The 22122-nt window shown below is 39.0% G+C and overlaps 1 protein-coding gene across 1 annotated transcript in view; it reads right to left on the bottom strand.

Moving 5' to 3' along the window:
- mora (CHORD-like protein) overlaps positions 1 to 17044 on the bottom strand; it is a 51465-nt gene extending 34421 nt beyond the window's left edge. Inside the window, exons 1-2 of the mRNA XM_070105286.1 lie at positions 16976 to 17044; positions 11881 to 11994 (exon numbers count right to left, since the gene is read on the bottom strand). Coding sequence (XP_069961387.1) covers positions 11881 to 11994; positions 16976 to 17044 — 183 coding nt within the window. The remainder of the gene's footprint in view (positions 1 to 11880; positions 11995 to 16975) is intronic.
- Between the last annotated feature and the right edge of the window lie 5078 nt (positions 17045 to 22122).

Genomic DNA, 22122 nt, shown 5'->3' with positions numbered 1-22122 from the left:
TAAGATCCTTGAGACAAAAATCTCAAGACAAATGACAGAGTTTTTTGACTATCACTCACTACTTTGTGATCGTCAATATGGCTTCAGGAAAGGTTACTCTGCTGCTGATCTGCTGTTAAACCTCTCCACTAAGTGGCACCAGTCACTGGATGAATCCAAAGTCAGATGTGTGGTAGCACTGGATATTGCTGGTGCTTTCGACCGGGTGTGGCACCAGGGCCTCTTAGCAAAACTTCAAGCACTGGGAATTGCAGGCTCTACGCTATGTCTCCTCAGTGATTACCTTCATGGTAGATCTCTAAGTGTAGTTCTCAATGGAACGAAATCAGCAAGACATCCTATTGGGGCAAGTGTTCCAGAAGGAAGCGTGCTGGGACCATTGTTATGGAATGTCTACTTCAACGACCTTCTTCACCTCATCCCAGAATCACATGCATATGCAGACGACTGCACACTGACATTCACTTATCCAAGAGAAGAAATGCCAGCTGCTCTAAGCTACATCAATCACCAGCTGAGAGCTATATCAGCTTGGGGAAATAGATGGCAAGTAACATTTGCACTTGAGAAAACGCAAATGATGATCGTCTCTAGGCACCATGATGGTAATGCTCCTGCAGTAGTAAGGATGAATGGGAAGGTGTTGGCACCTGGAGAAGAAGCTGATATCCTTGGGGTGAAATTTGACTCCAAACTAACCATGAAGAACCATGTTGTAAATCTTGCAAACAAGGCAGCCAGGAAGCTTACAGCACTTAGCCGTATCTCGCATCTACTTGACAGTAGGGGTCGCAAGATTCTGTACGAGGCATAAGTACGCTCGCACCTTGAGTATGCTCCACTTTCTTGGTTTGCCTGCCTCCCCTCTCATCTGCAACTGCTTGACAGTAGAGAACAGAGCAAGACGTCTCGTCTCTCGCCTGGACCCATCCTGGATAGATCTGTCATTTCAGCAGAGCCTTCAACATAGGAGGGATGTGGGTGGCCTTACTGTTATGTACAAGGCCAATATTGTCAAAGTACCACACTTGGATCCACTTCGAGGACAGCATGAAACAAGCTTTTATGCCACAAGACAGGTATAAAGCAGCAACTTCACTCTGGCTGTACCCTTCTCCAGAACTTCACTCCATCTGAGATCCTATATAACCAGGATGACTCGAGTATGGAACACATTCGTACAGCATAATGATGTCAATGAGATAGTCAGTTGTTCAAATGAAAATACTGGCCCACAGATGGCTCCAACTTCATCCTGTTCCCTACTTGTATGTCTCATAACAATAAAAATGCTTTCAAATGAGCTGATGTAGGTAACAGCTCTTAGCTTGCCAATATAGTTAGGAATCCTTAACCTGTAAATAGCTTGTCAATAAAGTTAGGAATCCTTAACCTGTAAACAGCTTGTCAATAAAGTTAGGAATCCTTAACATAAGAAAGGAGGATCACTGCAGCAGGCCTGTTGGCCCATACTAGGCCATACATTTGCCCAACCCGATTTTCAATGCTACCCAAGAAATAAGCTCTGATGTGCAAGTCCCACTCAAATCCAACCCCTCCCACTCATGTACTTATCCAACCTAAATTTGAAACTACCCAAAGTCCTAGCCTCAATAACCCAACTAGGTAGACTGTTTGTTGCAACCCCTGAATGGGTTGCAATATATATAATGTATATTATGATAATGAATATAATGTATATATATAATTATCACCTTTTCATATAATTTTATATTGCTTATATTTGCGATAATAGCTAAATCGTAAATATATTGCTTTATATTATTATTATTTGACTTAGCTAAATTTTGTGAGGTAGGATGTAACATATGTGCTCAGTTCAAGTCTTGATTGTCTAACTACTGTAATTATCGCTTGTGGCTCGTTAGTCTGCCGGCTTCTCGTTGTTGCTGGGCAGCAACCCACGGAGCTATCACGTGATCGAGGGGGGGAGTCCTCACCTCGCCTGAAGTATTCAGTCTGGTCTAGACTCTCTTGGTGGTTGGACAGATTGTCTGTCTTATTATTCTTGTTAGTTCTGTAGAACTCTGTTCACAGAACATTGTATAGACTTAGTGATTTTCAACGTTGTACTGAGGTTGTGCGTCTCATAGACACTGAGTAACTCAGGTCCTGAACTGTAGCTTCTCACCTAACTTGTACTGGTATCTGTGTATTATTACAGTCGGGGATTTTCTTATGCTGAACTTAGATTCAGTAGTATGGGAGTTTTGTGACTTTTGTGGAGGATCTACAGATGGTCCCTACTTAGTGTCGTTATATTATCTCCTTGTTCCTGATTCTGTGTCGCAGTTGCTTGTTATATTGCTATTGGGCTTAGCATTCTTTTTATTGTTCAAGCAGACTGTTCTGATTGCCAGTTGGTCAAGAAGTTAGTTTATGTGAGGACTTTGTCAGTCACTTCTTTAAGTCTAGTCGAGTCTTGAGACATAGCGAACTACTTAGAGCACTTACACACATACACAAACTTACTTGTACATATTTGTAATATCTTATTAAATGTTAATGTACCAGACGGTACTTAAGAATTATAAATGTGATATGTGCTTTCAGCACAATAATATTGTACTCAAGACAAGTGATATTATTTTGATTACTGCGATTAATTTAATTTAATTTGATAATACACCTCTAGACTTAATAAATTTATTAAATTTTAATTTCTCTAGTTAGTAGCTTACCAGTTGTAATCCTGAAGCACTATTGAATCATACTGAATTCTAATGGATAATTGGACAAGGATACTGACTACTTGTTACGAAAACCCAGTAACAGGCTGGATGCTAGAAGGGCAGTCCTTTCTAGTATTCACTGGAGATCTCTAAGCTTTTAGAATTGCGTTTTTTGTAACACTGTTCCACTCATCAACTACCCTATTTCCAAACCAATACTTAAGAACATAAGAAAATAAGAAAGGAGGATCACTGTAAATTATTATTATTATTTTTTCATTATCACACTAGCCGATTCCCACCAAGGCAGGGTGGCCCGAAAAAGAAAAACTTTCACCATCATTCACTCCATCACTGTCTTGCCAGAAGGGTGCTTTACACTACAGTTTTTAAACTGCAACATTAACACCCCTCCTTCAGAGTGCAGGCACTGTACTTCCCATCTCCAGGACTCAAGTCCGGCCTGCCGGTTTCCCTGAATCCCTTCATAAATGTTACTTTGCTCACACTCCAACAGCACGTCAAGTATTAAAAACCATTTGTCTCCATTCACTCCTATCAAACACGCTCACGCATGCCTGCTGGAAGTCCAAGCCCCTCGCACACAAAACCTCCTTTACCCCCTCCCTCCAACCTTTCCTAGGCCGACCCCTACCCCGCCTTCCTTCCACTACAGACTGATACACTCTTGAAGTCATTCTGTTTCGCTCCATTCTCTCTACATGTCCGAACCACCTCAACAACCCTTCCTCAGCCCTGTGGACAACAGTTTTGGTAATCCCGCACCTCCTCCTAACTTCCAAACTACGAATTCTCTGCATTATATTCACACCACACGTTGCCCTCAGACATGACATCTCCACTGCCTCCAGCCTTCTCCTCGCTGCAACATTCATCACCCATGCTTCACACCCATATAAGAGCATTGGTAAAACTATACTCTCATACATTCCCCTCTTTGCCTCCAAGGACAAAGTTCTTTGTCTCCACAGACTCCTAAGTGCACCACTCACTCTTTTTCCCTCATCAATTCTATGATTCACCTCATCTTTCAGAGACCCACCCGCTGACACGTCCACTCCCAAATATCTGAATACATTCACCTCCTCCATACTCTCTCCCTCCAATCTGATATCCAATCTTTCATCACCTAATCTTTTTGTTATCCTCATAACCTTACTCTTTCCTGTATTCACTTTTAATTTTCTTCTTTTGCACACCCTACCAAATTCATCCACCAATCTCTGCAACTTCTCTTCAGAATCTCCCAAGAGCACAGTGTCATCAGCAAAGAGCAACTGTGACAACTCCCACTATATGTGAGATTCTTTATCTTTTAACTCCACGCCTCTTGCCAAGACCCTCTCATTTACTTCTCTTACAACCCCATCTATAAATATATTAAACAACCACGGTGACATCACACATCCTTGTCTAAGGCCTACTTTTACTGGGAAATAATTTCCCTCTTTCCTACATACTCTAACTTGAGCCTCACTATCCTCGTAAAAACTCTTCACTGCTTTCAGTAACCTACCTCCTACATCATACACCTGCAACATCTGCCACATTGCCCCCCTATCCACCCTCTCATACGCCTTTTCCAAATCCATAAATGCCACAAAGACCTCTTTCGCCTTATCTAAATACTGTTCACTCATGCGTTTCACTGTAAACACCTGGTCCACACACCCCCTACCTTTCCTAAAGCCTCCTTGTTCATCTGCTATCCTATTCTCCATCTTACTCTTAATTCTTTCAATAATAACTACCATACACTTTACAAGGTATACTCAACAGACTTATCCCCCTATAATTTTTGCACTCTCTTTTGTCCCCTTTGCCTTTATACAAAGGAACTATGCATGCTCTCTGCCAATCCCTAGGTACCTTATCCTCTTCCATACATTTATTAAATAATTGCACCAACCACTCCAAAACTATATCTCCACCTGCTTTTAACATTTCTATCTTTATCTCATCAATCCTGGCTGCCTTACCCCCTTTCATTTTACCTACTGCCTCACGAACTTCCCCCACACTCACAACTGGCTCTTCCTCACTCCTACAAGATGTTATTCCTCCTTGCCCTATACACGAAATCACAGCTTCCCTATCTTCATCAACATTTAACAATTCCTCAAAATATTCCCTCCATCTTCCCAATACCTCTAACTCTCCATTTAATAACTCTCCTCTCCTATTTTTAACGGACAAATCCATTTGTTCTCTAGGCTTCCTTAACTTGTTAATCTTATTTTCAACAAAATTTGTTGATAACATCTCACCCACTCTCTCATTTGCTCTCTTTTTACATTGCTTCACCACTCTCTTAACCTCTCTCTTTTTCTCCATATACTCTTCCCTCCTTGCATCACTTCTACTTTGTAAAAACTTCTCATATGCTAACTTTTTCTCCCTTACTACTCTCTTTACATCATCATTCCACCAATCGCTCCTCTTCCCTCCCGCACCCACTTCCTTGTAACCACAAACTTCTGCTGAACACTAACACTGCATTTTTAAACCTACCCCATACCTCTTCGACCCCATTGCCTATGCTCTCATTAGCCCATCTATCCTCCAATAGCTGTTTATATCTTACCCTAACTGCCTCCTCTTTTAGTTTATAAACCTTCACCTCTCTCTTCCCTGATGCTTCTATTCTCCTTGTATCCCATCTACCTTTTACTCTCAGTGTAGCTACAACTAGAAAGTGATCTGATATATCTGTGGCCCCTCTATAAACATGTACATCCTGAAGTCTACTCAACAGTCTTTTATCTACCAAAACATAATCCAACAAACTACTGTTATTTCGCCCTACCATCACGTAAAACAATTACAGGCTTTCGTTTCACACTCACTTGGCAGGATGGTAGTACCTCCCTGGGTGGATGCTGTCTACCAATCTATCACCTATATATATATATTTTTTTTTTCTTTTCTTCAACAAGCTGGCCATCTCCCACCGAGGCAGGGTGACCCAAAAAAGAAAAAATCCCCAAAAAGAAAACACTTTCATCATCATTCAACACTTTCACCACACTCGCACATTATCACTGTTTTTGCAGAAGTGCTCAGAATACAACAGTTTAGAAGCATACACATATAAAGATACACAACATATCCCTCCAAACTGCCAATATCCCAAACCCCTCCTTCAAAGTGCAGGCATTGTACTTCCCATTTCCAGGACTCAAGTCTGACTATATGAAAATAACCGGTTTCCCTGAATCCCTTCACTAAATATTACCCTGCTCACATTCCAACAGATCGTCAGGTCCCAAGAACCATTCGTCTCCATTCACTAATATCTAACACGCTCACGCACGCTTGCTGGAAGTCCAAGCCCCTTGCCCACAAAACCTCCTTTACCCCCTCTCTCCAACCCTTTCGAGGATGACCCCTACCCTGCCTTCCTTCCCCTATAGATTTATATGCTTTCCATGTCATTCTACTTTGATCCATTCTCTCTAAATGACCAAACCACCTCAACAATCCCTCTTCTGCCCTCTGACTAATACTTTTATTAACTCCACACCTTTTCCTAATTTCCACACTCCGAATTTTCTGCATAATATTTACACCACACATTGCCCTTAAACAGGACATCTCCACTGCCTCCAACCGTCTCCTCGCTGCTGCATTTACCACCCAAGCTTCACACCCATATAAGAGTATTGGTACTACTATACTTTCATACATTCCCTTCTTTGCCTCCATAGATAACGTTTTTTGACTCCACATATACCTCAACGCACCATTCACCTTTTTTCCCTCATCAATTCTATGATTAACCTCATCCTTCATAAATCCATCCGCCGACCCGTCAACTCCCAAGTATCTGCAAACATTCACTTCTTCCATACTCCTCCTCCCCAATTTGATATCCAATTTTTCTTTATCTAAATCATTTGACACCCTCATCACCTTACTCTTTTCTATGTTCACTTTCAACTTTCTACCTTTACACACATTCTCAAACTCATCCACTAACCTTTCCAATTTTTCTTTAGAATCTCCCATAAGCACAGTATCATCAGCAAAAAGTAACTGTCAATTCCCATTTTGAATTTGATCCCCCATAATTTAATCCCACCCCTCTCCCGAACACCCTAGCATTTACTTCCTTTACAACCCCATCTATAAATATATTAAACAACCATGGTGACATTACACATCCCTGTCTAAGACCTACTTTTACCGGGAAGTAGTCTCCCTCTCTTCTACACACCCTAACCTGAGCCTCACTATCCTCATAAAAGCTCTTTACAGCATTTAGTAACTTACCACCTATTCCATATACTTGCAGCATCTGCCACATTGCTCCTCTATCCACTATCATATGCCTTTTCTAAATCCATAAATGCAATAAAAACTTCCCTACCTTTATCTAAATACTGTTCACATATATGCTTCAATGTAAACACTTGATCTACACATCCCCTACCCACTCTGAAACCTCCTTGCTCATCCGCAATCCTACATTCTGTCTTCCCTCTAATTCTTTCAATTATAACCCTACCGTACACTTTTCCTGGTATACTCAGTAAACTTATTCCTCTATAATTTTTACAGTCTCTTTTGTCCCCTTTCCCTTTATATAAAGGGACTATACATGCTCTCTGCCAATCCCTAGGTACCTTCCCCACTTTCATACATTTATTAAAGAAAAGTACCGACCACTCCAACACTATATCCCCCCCTGCTTTTAACATTTCTGTCATGATGCCATCAGTTCCAGCTGCTTTACCCCCTTTCGTTTTACGTAATGCCTCACGTACCTCCCCCACACTTACATTCTGCTCTTCTTCACTCCTAAAAGATGGTATACCTCCCTGACCAGTGCATGAAATTACTGCCTCTGTTTCTTCCTTAACATTTGAAAGTTCCTCAAAATATTCTCGCCATCTACCTAATACCTCCATCTCCCCATCTACTAACTCCCCTACTCTGTTTTTAACTGACAAATCCATACTTTCCCTAGGCTTTCTTAACTTGTTTAACTCACTCCAAAATTTTTTCTTATTTTCATTAAAATTTCTTGACAGTGCCTCTCCCACTCTATCATCCGCTCTCCTTTTGCACTCTCTCACCATTCTCTTTACCTTTCTTTTACTCTCCATATACTCTGCTCTTCTTATAACACTTCTGCTTTGTAAAAACCTCTCATAAGCTACCTTTTTCTCTTTTATCACACCCTTTACTTCATCATTCCACCAATCACTCCTCTTTCCTCCTGCCCCCACCCTCCTATAACCACAAACTTCTGCCCCACATTCTAATACGGTGGGAGACGGCCGACTTGTTTAAAAATATATATATATATATATATATATATATATATATATATATATATATATATATATATATATATATATATATATATATATATATCGCAGCTACCTCACTGTGCCCAGTTTAACCCTTTCAGGGTCGGCAGGCCCCCCTCTTAAAGTTGTTTTCAGGGTCAGAAATTTAAAAAAAAAAAAAAAAAAAAAAAAAAAAAAAAAAAAAAAAAAAAAAAAAAAAAAAAAAAAAAAAAAAAAAAAAAAAAAAAAAACACACTGATGATACAGAATCTTTTCCCGATCATAATGACACCAAAAGTATGAAATCTGATGGAAAACTTATGGAGTTATGCTCTTGTGAAGTTAATGGTCTCAATGTTTAAGCATCGGCGATTTCGCCCACTTTGAGCCCTATTTTCGGCCAATTCCCATGTACCACTCGACAAAAATCACAACTATTTCACTAGAACTGTTTTTTCTATCGTATGAGTACAAGAAACCACCCATTTACCAATTTCAACTATCCAATAAAGTGGTCAGAAATTGGCAATTTTGCCAATTTCACACAAATTTCAAAAGATGCCAATTTCCAAATAGGGTCCAGAATAAACAAGACAGACATTCCTGGCACTAAAATAACATTTCCCCTGTTCATTAGTCACGTCCCCACGCCCCTCTTACATTTCTTTTGCTTTCCACTTTGAATTTTTATTCTCACAAAAAATAGAAGATTTACTGTTATGCAGTCTACTGCATTAGTTTAGAAATGGTATAATTAATATCAGTGCACTTGTGAAAGAATATTAGACTCACCAGTTGACGTGTATTGGAGGCAGGGCATGATTTGTTTACTTTTGAACTTTGGCAAAAATTGAACATTTCTGCTAATTTGAGCTGAATTTCAAGGTCCTTTTCTTTGTGAAACGAATGAAAAATCATCTCAATTTCTGTAACATGTCTTTCATTCTATAAAACGAGACCAGGAAAACTAGAATAAAACCATAAATAGCATACGAAAATACACTGCAAAGTCGCTGTTTTAAACCAAAAACACAGTCTTTCTTTTTTTATGCACTGTGCTGCAGGATTTTTTTTTTATACTGCGCACATTGACCACATGAACCCATTCTTTCATATGTAGGCCTACCAGCTTTCTCTCGCTAGATTTGAAGGTGCTCGAATTTATGCGTACTAGCACGGCACCAACCTTGGCGTGTAAGCCGTATTAGTATGGCACCAACCCTGATAGGGTTAATGGTTAAGATGGGGTGCTCTAATTCATCACTGCCATATCTATTCCTCTAAATCTTGCCATTTAACCCTTTCAGGGTCCGTGCTGTAGTTCTACAGCTTTGAGTTGAGGGTCCAAACCGTAGATCTACGCCATAAGCTCAGCTCACTCTAATAAGCTGTGAGTGGTAAATTTGGGCCTAGATATGAGAGAATACATCTATGTGGTATGTGTGCACAACCTAACAAATCCTGCAACACACAGTGCATAATGAGAGGAAAAAAAACCGAGACCATAATTTTCGATTAAAACAGTGACTTTGCAGTTTTTTCATATGTTTTTTATAGTCGGGGATTCAGGGAAACCGGTTATTTTTATATAGCCGGACTTGAGTCCTGGAAATGGGAAGTACAATGCCTGCACTCTAAAGGAGGGGTTTTGGGATATTAGGAGTTTGGAGGGATATGTTGTGTACCTTTATACGTATATGCTTCTAAACTGTCGTGTTCTGAGCACCTCTGCAAAAACAGTGATTATGTGTGAGTGAGGTGAAAGTGTTGAATGATGAAAGTATTTTCTTTTTGGGTCACCCTGCCTCGGTGGGAGATGGCCGACTTGTTGAAAAGAGGAAAAAAAAAAAATTGCCATTTCTTGGTCTCATTTGATAGAATGGAAGACATATTACAGAAATAGAGATGATTTTTTATTGGTTTTAGTATTGGAAATGACTTGAAACTGAGCTCAAAGTAGCAGAAATGTTAAATTTTTGCTGATGTTAACCCTTTGAGGGTCGACAGGCCCTCTCCGAAACTCGTTCTCAGGGTCGGCCAAATTTAAAAAAAAAAAAAAAAATATTTTCTCTTATGAAAAGATAGAGAATCTTTTCCCGATCATAAAGACACCAAAAGTTTGAAATTTGATAGAAAACTTACGAAATTATGCTCTCGCAAAGTTAGCGGTCTCGGCGATGTTTACGCATCGGCGATTTTGCCCACTTTGAGCCCCATTTTCGGCCAATTTCGCTGTACTAGTCGACAAAAAACATGATTATTTCGCTAGAACTCCATTTTTTCTATCGAATGGTGCAAGAAACCACCCATTTATGAAATTCAACTATCCAGTACAGTGGTCAGAATTTAGCAATTTTGCCAATTTCACACAAATTTTAAAAGATGCCAATTTCCGAATAGGGTCCAGAATAAACAAGAAAGACATTCCTGGCACTAAAATGACATTTCCTCTAGTCATTAGTCACGTCTCAAGGCCCCTCTTATATTCTTTTGCTTTCCATTTTGAATTTTTATTCTCACAAAAAATACAAGATTTACTGTTATGCAGACTACTGCATTAGTGTAAAAAATGGTATAAATATTATTGGTGCACGTGTGAAAGAATATTAGACTCGCCAGTTGACGTGTATTGCACGCTTGGCACGATTTGTTTACTTTTGAAGTTTGGTAAAAATCGAACATTTCTGCTACTTTGAGCTCAATTTCAAGGCACATTTCTTTGTAAAACCAGTCAAAATCAAATCAATTTCTGTAATATGTCATCCATTCTATAAAATGAGACCAAGGAAACTAGAATACAACAATAAATACCATACGAAAATACACTGCAAAGTCGCTGATTTATTCCAAAAAAATGGTCAAAGTTTTTTTTTTCTCATTATGCACTGTGTGCTGCAGGATTTTTTTTAGACTGTGCACACTGACCACATAGACCCATTCTTTCATATGAAGGCCTACCAGCTTTCTCCCACTAGATTTGAGGCTGCTAGAATTTATGCGTACTAGTACGTCAAAAACCCCTACGCGTAAAACGTACTAGTACGACGAAAACCCTCAAAGGGTTAAAGAGTAAACAAATGACCTCACACGCCTAATACACACAAGCTGGTGGGTCTAATATATGTTCACAAATGTGGTGATATTATTTATACAATTATTACAATATTGCATAACAGTAAATCTTCTATTTTTGGTTTGAATAAAAATTCATTATGTAAATAAAAAATAAAAATGGAATTCATTTGTAAAGCCTGAAAACATAACTAAAGAACAGAGGAAATGTTAGTTTAGTGCCAAAAATGCCTGCATTATTTATTCTGGACCCTATTTTGAAATTGGAATATTCTAAACTTCGCATTAAATTGGCCAAATTACCAATTTCTGATCACTATCTTGTAGTTGAAACAATTGACTTGACAATTTCTTGTGCTCAATCGATAGAATAGAAGTAATACTACGTGAAATAGCTAAAGAATTTGGTTGACTGGAATAATGTAACTGGCCTAAAATGAGTCAAAGTCGGTAAAATCACTGATGCGTAAATAAAGCCGACATCAAAATTCGCGAGAGTACGATTTCGTAAATTTTCCATTAAATATTGTACTTTTTGTTTTATTACCTTCAGAAAAAGATTCTCTACCATTTCATAAGAAAACAAAAAAAATTTTTTTTGTTTTTTTTTAAATTCTTGGACCTTGGTGCACACTCTTGAAATTTGGCCTCTTGACCCTGAAAGGGTTAACTATCTTCTGTATAACACTCGCTTTGAGTAACTGTCAGTCATTTATTTCCCTACTGGAACAAATAATTATAACCAAGTGTTAAACCTGTAAGGGTTATACAGTGTACCAAAACAAAGGCAGATTACATACCACTTTACAGCCATTGTTTTTACAGTTTTCTCCAATCTTTACTCCATAAGCATTCTTTTCTTCCCCAGTATCTTTACTGCTAGTCTCTTTTGTGAGTGCAGCCTTTTCTAGAGCCTGTAATGTAATACCAAATTAATTACAATTTATTCAACTTAAACTATATTTATAGTACTTGGCAAAAGTTACTCAGATTTTTAAATTTGAAATTTCTTACAATACTGTATAGTATACTACTATACTATACCATGTGTTGCATTAATCATGCGAGCAGAAATGAACAGACCCCACCAAAATTACAGTAATACAAATCTTTGGTTACTATTTTTACTGTTAGAATAACTCTAGAGGAAGCATTAAAAAAAAAAAAAAGGAGGGGGGGAGGGTCACCTTGTACAATGGGTAAGAAACAGCAAACACTAAATTGCCTCGCCAAAAATCCCCGTTTTGGGATGCTACTCTGATTTCTAATGCCAACATTCACAGTGCCTACCTGTACCAATTATTCAAACATGTGTTTAATAAGGGTGATACATCATAGTCTAAGTGAAAGAATCACGTGAACAGTTGCCATTAAGCCAAAACCAGTAGAGTTGAGGGTCTTTAAAACATGATGACAGTGGTTTTGGTGGTATGCATTTTTTCTAGCCATATTTTAATGTTCCTAGACAATTGTGAATCCTAATTATACTCCTTAATCACAAACATCCATCAATGCAATGCTAACAATAAATTTATATAGAAAGTAAGGAATCATTGCTTCAAGCAATAGTCAATCCCCTAGACAAGATGATGTAGGTACATTGCATCAATCTCCCTCACCAGTGTTTTTTACATCTTTCTACACTACCTTGTATCAGGTGATTACAACACCTACTTTCACACATGTAATCATAATGAGTAAAAAAAAATTACCTCACACTGGTAGGTAGAGATTCATTGGGGAGGCAGTACAAAATGCATATCAAACTACATAGCCATCCTCGCCACAATATCTCAACTACTTTCTACACACATCCATCTAGCAGGCCATTACGGAATTCATTCATAATTTTTAGTTTAATTTTATGAAGTGTTAGTTGAAAATATACCACAATTTTGCAATAGTGTAATGGAGAAAGCATGATAAAAGAACCTGAAGCAAACAGTGGAAGATGGTGGATACAAAGATTAACAAACAAATTTGAAAATATTTCCCATGCTTGGGAAGAATTAACTGCAAACCATAAGCATGCAGTGTGGCAACACATTTTGCCTCATTGCACAAAGTTTTGAGGGCTCTCCTCCTCAGGTACAAGCTGCTGATGAAGAAATAACAGACTTTGGAAAACAGCTGGGTGTCCATGAACTGAATTACAAATGTCCGTGACTTGCTTGAATCTCACTCGCAAGAAATGACTGATGAAGACCTTAATTTAGATCAACAATAAAATTTAATAACATTTTTGCTATTTAGTTTATAATACACTTTGAATAAGAAATACATTTTTATTCTTCTTTCAACAAACCAGCCGTATACCAGCGAAGCTGAGTGGCCCAAAATGAAAGAATTTTCATCATTCAACACTTTCACCATCAATCGTAAATACATAATCACAGTCTTTGCAGAGGCGCTCAGATACGACAGTTTACAGGTCCCTCCAAACTGCCAATATCCCAAACCCTTCCTTAGTGCAGACACTGTACTTCCTACCTCCAGGACTCAAGTCTTGCTAACTAGTTTCCCTGAATCCCTTCACAAAATATTACCCTGCTCACATTCCAACAGCTTGACAGGTCCCAAAAAACCATTTGTCTCCATTCACTCCTATCTAATACGCTCAGGAATACTTGCTGGAAGTCCAAGTCCCTCACCCACAAAATCTCCCATACCCCCTCCAGAGGCTCCAACTATTCCTAGGACAACCCCTACCCCGCCTTTCTTCCTGTACAGATTTATATGCTCTCCAAATCATTCTACTTTGTTCCATCCTCTCTAAATGACCAAACCACCTCAACTTTTCTTCAGCCCTCTGACTAATACTTTTAGTAACTCCACATTTCCTCTTAATTTCCACACTACGAATTCTCTGTATAACATTTACACCACACATAGCCCTCAGACACGACATCTCCACTGCCTCCAGCCTCCTCTTCGCTGCAGCATTTACAATTCATGCTTCATACCCATATAAAAGTGTTGGTACCACTATACTCTTGTACATTCCCTTCTTTGCCTCCATGGATAACATTTTTTGTCTCCACTCACCTTTTTGTCCTTCATTAATTCTATGGTTAACCTCATCCTTCATAAAGCCATCTGCTAACAAGTCAACTCCCAAATATCTGAACACATCCACTTCTTCCAAACTTCCTCCCTCCAATGTGATATCCAGTTTTTCTTTATCTAAATTGTTTGATACCCTCACCACCTTACTCTTATCTATGTTCACTCAAAACTTTCTACCTTTACACACCTTCCCAAACTCATCCACTAACCTTAGAATCTCCCAAAGCAACTGTCAACTCCCATTTTGTATTTGATTCCCCATAATTTAATCCCACCCCTCTTCAACACCCTAGCATTTACGAGGGACATTTTTCTCGATTGGTTCCACGATGTGTTTGGCCCCAAATAAATAAATTGGAACTCAAGTGCCTCCTGGTAATAGACAACGCTCCTGCTCATCCTCCAAACCTGGTAGAGCAAATGGTGTCGGAGTTTAGTTTCATCAAAGTGAAGTTCTTGCCCCCTAATACCACTCCTCTCCTCCAGCCCATGAATAACTAAATAACAAAAAAGGCACAATACCGTGACTGGAACGATACACAAATAACCTGCACATAAAAGAGAGAAGCTTACGACGACGTTTCGGTCCGACTTGGACCATTTACAAAGTCACACTCCAGCCCATGGACGAGCAGGTCATTTATTTATTTATTTATTTATTTATTTGAACATGATACAGAGAAGTACAAAAGAATACAGTTAAATGCAGCATGCCAAAGCCCCTTGTATGCAGAGCATTATGGGCAGGCTTAAAATTAACTTAAGATTAACTAAGCAATGAAGTATTCAGTGGTAAAACATTATTGTAAACAGATAACAATTAAGCACAAATGAGTATTACAAAAACAGGTCGTATGGTTGCTTGCATTGCTGTACAATCAGTATTTATTTATTTATTTATTTATGGGCAGGCTTAAAATTAACTTAAGATTAACTAAGCAATGATATATTCAGTGGTACAAAAATTATTGTAAAACAGATAACAATTTAGTACAAACGAGTATTACAAAGACAGGTCATATGGTCATTTACTGTGTTGCTGTGTAATCAGTAGAATGGAGTTTCTGTTAGATAATGAAGTTAAATAGTAACAAAGTTTGATTGGGTCACAGGTTGACATTTATGAGATACAATAATGAGATACATATATGAGATACAATTTATGAGATACAATTATTCAGTATTTATTTAACTGTGGGTGAGTAAGTGATTTTTGAGAAGGGACTTGAATTTATAAACAGTGTTTCTTTTATATTCACAGGTAATGAATTCCAGATTTTAGGGCCTTTTATGTGCATTGAGCTTTAGCATAGCGTGAGATGGACACGAGGAACATCAAAGAGTGATCTGTGCCTTGTGTTATGGTCATGTGTTCTGTTAAGGTTGGTAAGGAGATGTTTGGTTGTTAAGGTTGGTTAAGAGATGCCTTGTACACCAAAGCAGTGTTTCAAAAGTGCTTTGAAGTGACCTCAGACACTGAACTGACCCTAAGAGAGTTCTGGAAAGATCACTTCAGTATCCTCACTTGCATAAACCTTATAGGTAAGGCTTGGGAGGGAGTGACCAGGACTTTGAACTCTGCTTGGAGAAAATTGTGGCCAGAATGTGCACATGGGATTTTGAAGGGTTTGGGGCTGATCCTGAGGAGCCTATACCAGTTGTGTAATCTATTGTGGCATTGGGGAATTCCATGGGGCTGGATGTGATTTCGGAGGATGTGGAAGAGTTGGTGGAGGACGACAATGAAGAGCTAACCATTACAGAGCTGCAAGAGCTTGAGGTGCAACACCAACAGACCACAGCTCAGGAATTTCCTTCAGAGGAGGAGGAAGAGAGATGGAGGAAGGTGCCTTCTTCAAAACATTAAAGACATTTGTGGAAAGCAGATTGAAGTGCAAATATTTATGGATGAACATCACCCTGACACAGCTGTTGCAGGCCATGCTGGCAACATCTACAATGACAATGTTGTGTCCCATTTTAGGGAAATCTTAGAGATGCCAGAAAAAGAGCTCTCTGGACAGATTTTTTGGTGTGACAGGGGTCCAGTGATTCAAGCTGGTCCTAGTGGCATTAAAAATCAAAGGGAAGTAACCCCGGAAAAGTACTTGGTACCTGAAGTCCTTATGGAAGGGGATTCCCCTTCCAAACATTAGTACACCTCCATCCTCCCCCCCTCCTCCCGTTTCATCACTCATCAATAAGTTTTAATAAAGGTTAATGTCATTTTAGTAATGCTGTACTCTGCACGTCTCATTGTTTTCTGTGTAGGGAAATGCATATTTCATGTAAAACAAAAAATAGTTTTAATACTTTTGGGTGTCTGGAACAAATTAATTTGATTTCCATTATGAGGAAAATTAATTCGGATTAAGTCAGATTCGGTATAAGACACGTTCTCTGGAACGGATTAATTACGTTAACCGAGGGTCCACTGTACTTATTACCAACCCTCTTTTTACACACAGTTCAATTAAAGGTCCCCCATTTTTATTTACCCCTGGCACCCCAAATTCATCTACTCCCTCCACATCATTTTTACCCACTTTAGCATTTGGGTCCCCAATCACAAGTACTCTCTTACTTGGTTCAAAACTCCAAGCATTCACTCAAAATTGCCCTAACTCCTCTAGGTGCATGAACACTTACTATCACCCACTCTTCACATCCAACCCTTATTTTACTACACATAATCCTTGAATTTATACATTTGTATTGATTCTTTTCCTGTCATAACTTATCCTTGAACATTATTGCTACTCCTTCCTTAGCTCTACTAAAAATCCCTGACCAAATCCTGTTTATTTCTCTCCACTGAAACTCTCCTACCTCTTTCAGCTTTGTTTCACTTAGAGCCAGGACATCCAGCTTCTTTTCATTCATAACATCCACAATCATCTTTCTTATCATTCGCACTACATCCATGCACTTTTAAACATCCCGCTTTGAGGTTTAGTAAGCATACAGGAAAAGGGGGGGTTACTAGTCCATTGCTCCTGGCATTTTAGCTGACTTTTACAACACTCATGGCTTATGGAGGAATCCTCCTTATTCCACTTCCCCATAAATATAAAGGAAAAATAATAAGAACAAGAAATATTAGGATAAAATCAAAGAAAACTCAGAGAAGTATCTATACATAAATGTGAACATGCATGTTTAGTGTTACTGAAGTGTAAGTAAAAGTAGCAAGATATACATGTACCTGTATCTTGCAAGTTTATGAGACAGAAAAAAAGACATCAGCCCTCCTACCATCATGTAAAACAAATACAATGGAACCTTGAGTTTCGGCCGCTGTACCAATGCAGTGAGTCAGTCTGGCCTTGTTTCTCCTCAAGTGAACATTAACCTGCGCTTTCATCCAAACATTTCACAATAATCCATCGTTTTTTGTGCTTGTTGATTGAGTGACTGCTACATAATTAACCCTTTGACTGTTTTGGTCGCATATATACATCTTACAAGCCAGTGTTTCGAATGTACAGTGGACCCTCGCCTAACGATGGCATCGCATAACGTTAAATCTGCCTAGCGATACATTTTAATGCAAAAATTTTGCCTCGCCTAGCGCTAAAAAACTCGCTCAACGCGATTCGTCCGAGATGCGTCCATGTGCGGCCTTAGCCAGCCTCACTTGTTCTGTGGGTGGCAGTGTTTACAAGCCAGCCTCCACGGTCACATCCAAGCATACAATTGGAACATTTCGTATTATCACAGTGTTTTTAGTGATTTCACTTGCAAAGTAAGTGACCATGGGCCCCAAGAAAGCTTCTAGTGCCAACCCTACAGGAATAAGGGCGAGAATTATTATGGATATGAAGAAAGAGATCTTTGCTAAGTATGAAAGTGGAGTGCGTGTCTCCGAGCTGGCCAGGTTGTATAGTAAACCCCAATCAACCATCGCTACTATTGTCGCCAAGAAAACGGCAATCAAGGAAGCTGTTCTTGTCAAAGGTGCAACTTTGTTTTCGAAACAGAGATCGCAAGTACTCGAAGATGTTTAGAAACTTATTTGTGTGGATAAATGAAAAACAGATAGCAAGAGATAGCATCTCTCAAGCGATCATATGTGAAAAGGCTAGGAAGTTGCGCGAAGATTTAATTAGAAAAATACCTGCAACTAGTGGTGATGCGAGTGAATTTAAGGCCAGCAAAGGTTGGTTTGAGAGATTTAAGAATCGTAGTGGCATACATAGTGTGATAAGGCATGGTGAGGCTCCAAGTTTGGACAACAGCAGCTGAAAAGTATGTGCATGAATTCAAGGAGTACATAGAGGCTGAATGATTGAAACCTGAGCAAGTGTTTAATTGTGATGAAACAGGCCTGTTTTGGAAGAAAATGCCAAGCAGGACCTACATTACTGAGAAGGAAAAGGCACTCCCAGGACATAAGCCTATGAAAGACAGGCTTACTCTGTTGATGTGTGCCAATGCTAGTGGTGATTGCAAAGTGAAGCCTTTATTGGTGTATCACTCTGAAACTCCCAGAGCGTTCAGGCAAAAGAATATCCTCAAGGCTAATTTGTGTGTGCTGTGGAGGGCAAACAGTAAGGCACGAGTCACTAGGGACTTTTTCTATGACTGGTTACACCATGCATTTGCCCCCACTGTGAAAAATTACCTAATTGAAAATAAATTTGACCTTAAGTGCCTCCTGGTATTAGACAATGCTCCTGGTCATCCTTCAGATGTGGCAGAGCGACTTTCTGCAGACATGAGCTTCATTAAGATCAAGTTTTTGCCTCCTAATACCACTCCTCTCCTGCAGCCCATGGACCAGCAGGTCATTGCAAACTTCAAAAAACTGTACACAAAAGCTCTGTTTGAAAGGTGCTTTGTAGTGGCCTCAGAAACTCAATTGACTAAGAGAGTTTTGGAGAGATCACTTTAATATCCTCAATTGTGTAAACCTTATAGGTAAGGCTTGGGAGGGAGTGACTAAGAGGACCTTGAACTCTGCTTGGAAAAAACTGTGGCCAGAATGTGTAGACAAAAGGGATTTTGAAGGATTTGAGGCTAACCCTGAGAAGCGTATGCCAGTTGAGGAATCCATTGTGGCATTGGGGAAGTCCTTGGGGTTGGAGGTTAGTGGGGAGGATGTGGAAGAGTTTGTGGAGGAGGACAATGAAGAACTAACCACTGATGAGCTGCTAGATCATCTTGAACAGCAAGAGGCCACACCTGAGGAAACTGCTTTGGAGGAGGGGATAGAGAAATTGAAGAAGTTGCCTACTTCAAAGATTAAGGAAATGTGTGCAATGTGGCTTAAAGTGCAAACCTTTTTTGATGAAAATCACCCTGACACAGCTAATGCAAGCCGTGCTGGTGACTATTACACTGACAATGTTGTGAAACACTTTAGGAAAGTCATAAAGGAACGAGAGGTACAGGCCTCTATGGACAGATATGTTGTGCGACAGAAGTCCAGTGACTTAAGCTGGTCCTAGTGGCATTAAAAGAAGGGAAGTAACCCCGGAAAAGGACTTGCTACCTCAAGTCCTAACGGAAGGGGATTCCCCTTCTAAACACTAAACCATCCACACTCTCCCCTCCTCACATCCCATCAATCATCACCAGATCTTCAATAAAGGTAAGTGTCATGTAACTGTGCATGTCTTCTTCAGTTTGTGTGCATTAAAATTAATATTTCATGTGGTAAAAATTTTTTTTTTTCATACTTTGGGGTGTCGGGAACGAATTAATTTGATTTCCATCATTTCTTATGGGGAAAATTAATTCGCCTAACGATAATTTCGCCTAATGTTGAGCTCTCAGGAACGGATTAATATCGTTAGGCGAGGGTCCACTGTATATATACTCAATAATTCTAGCGGCTTCAAATCAAGCAGGAGAAAGCTGGTAGGCCCACCTGTGAGAGAATGGGTCTGTGTGGTCAGTGTGCACCACAAAAAAAAAAAATCCTGCAGCACGCAGTGCATAATGAGAAAAAACACGATCGCTTTTTTTTTTTTGGATTAAAACGCCGACTTTGAGGTGTATTTTTGTACAGTATTTATCGTTGTATTCTCATTTTCATGGTCTCGCGTGATAAAATGGAAAACATATTACAGAAATAGAGACGATTTTGATTAGTTTCACGATGAAAACTAGCTTGCAATTGAGCTCAAAATAGTGGAAGTGTTCGAATTTTACCAATGTTCAGGAGTAAGCAAATAACGCCACACGTCCAATACACATCAACTGGGGAGTCTAATATTCTTTCACTAGTGCACTGATATTATTTATACCATTTTTACATAATGCAGTAGTCTGCATAACAGTAAATTTTGTATTTTTTGTATGAAAAAATCAAAATAGAAAGCAATAGTAATATAAGAGGGGCCTAGAGACATGACTAATGAACAGAGGATATGTTATTTTAGTGCCAAGAATGTCTACATTGTTTATTCTGGACTCTTGAAATTGGCATCTTTTTCAATTTGCATGAAATTGGCCAAATTGCCAATTTCTGACCACTTTATTGGGTAGTTCAAATCAGTAAATGGGCAGTTTCTTGTACTCAACTGATAGAAAAAATGGAGTTCTAAAGAAGTAGCTATGAGTTTGGTCAACTGGAACAATTGGCCAAAAACAGGGCACAAAGTTGGCGAAATCGCTGATGCGTATATGTCGCTGTGACCGCTAACTTCGCAGGAGCGTAATTCCATGAGTTTTTGACCAAATTTCGTACTTTTGGTGTTATTACCATCGGGAAAAGATTCTCGATCATTTCATAAGAAAATTTTTTTTTTCCCAAAAATTTTGGGACATAGAATGACAGTTTCAGAAATGGGCTTGCGACAGTCAAAGGATTAACCATGGGCCCAAAGAAACTTCCTAGTACCAGCCTTTTCATAAAAGGAAGTGAAAAACATGACAGAACTGAAGAAAGAAATTGTAGCAAAGTATGAAAGTGGAGGAGGAAGAGAGGGGAGAACGTGCCTTCTTCAGCAATTCAGAGATTCTACGACATGTACGATATTAAAGCAGCAGGAGTCGATAAAGGGTATAGTGCCAGGCAGCGATAAAGTGTAACAAGTAAGTTAAGCGATTAAGTGAAGAAAAAGGACACGAAACTAACTCCTCTAATGTTACTGGAGGTATATAGGCCCATTGACAACACAGCCACTGCCACCACCACTATGCGGCTTATGCTGCCAGTGGCCCCGACAACCCAACGCCACCACTCCTGACCTATGTAATGACATTTTATTCATTCTAGAGTATACATCATGTTTCTATATTATTAATATTGTTTATGTCATATTAGATCAATTGTGATAGATAAATAAGCTGTAGAGTTGACATTAGCATGATATTGAAGGAGTATCTTGTCCTGTGTCCAACAAATTCTCCTCCTCCCTGTCTTCCATAAGCCAACAACAGTCTTCAGTAAAGGTATGTAATGTTTATATTTCTCATTGTTTTCTATATGTAAAACTATATTTAATCTTCAAAAAATGAATTTTTTTGTGAATATTTTTGGGTGTCTGGTATGGATTAATTGGATTTACATTATTTCTTATGGAAAATATTGCTTTGACTTTCGAACAACTTTAGTTTCGGCTGAGCTTCTGGAACGGATTACAGCTGAAACTCGAGGTTCCACTGTACAGGTCTCCGTCTTGCACTCATTTGGTACGACAGTAGTACTTCCCTGGGTGGCTGCTGTCTACCACCCTACTACCAACAATTTTATCATTTTACTTATACATGATAATTAACCTTTTTCTTGTTTGAATTTTAATGCATTCATGGCTTAACTGAATCTCAGTGACATTTTTTTTTCTACTTTTTTTATTCTTTTGCTACCTTAACTTGTATATTTTATCTTGTCAATTTATATCTAGTTATACTCTAATTCTTGTAAACAACTTATATAACACCTTAGTGCAATTACAACTGAGAGTCTTGTGCCTTTTTTATATTATTAGATTAAACTCAGTTGTACTATAGTCAGTACAAAATTCATT

This window comes from Cherax quadricarinatus, chromosome 6 (genome assembly GCF_038502225.1).
Source record: "Cherax quadricarinatus isolate ZL_2023a chromosome 6, ASM3850222v1, whole genome shotgun sequence".
NCBI classification, from domain to species: Eukaryota; Metazoa; Arthropoda; class Malacostraca; order Decapoda; family Parastacidae; genus Cherax; species Cherax quadricarinatus.
The sequence above is the reverse complement of the archived record's forward strand: the minus strand, read 5'-3'. Positions and strand labels throughout refer to the sequence as shown.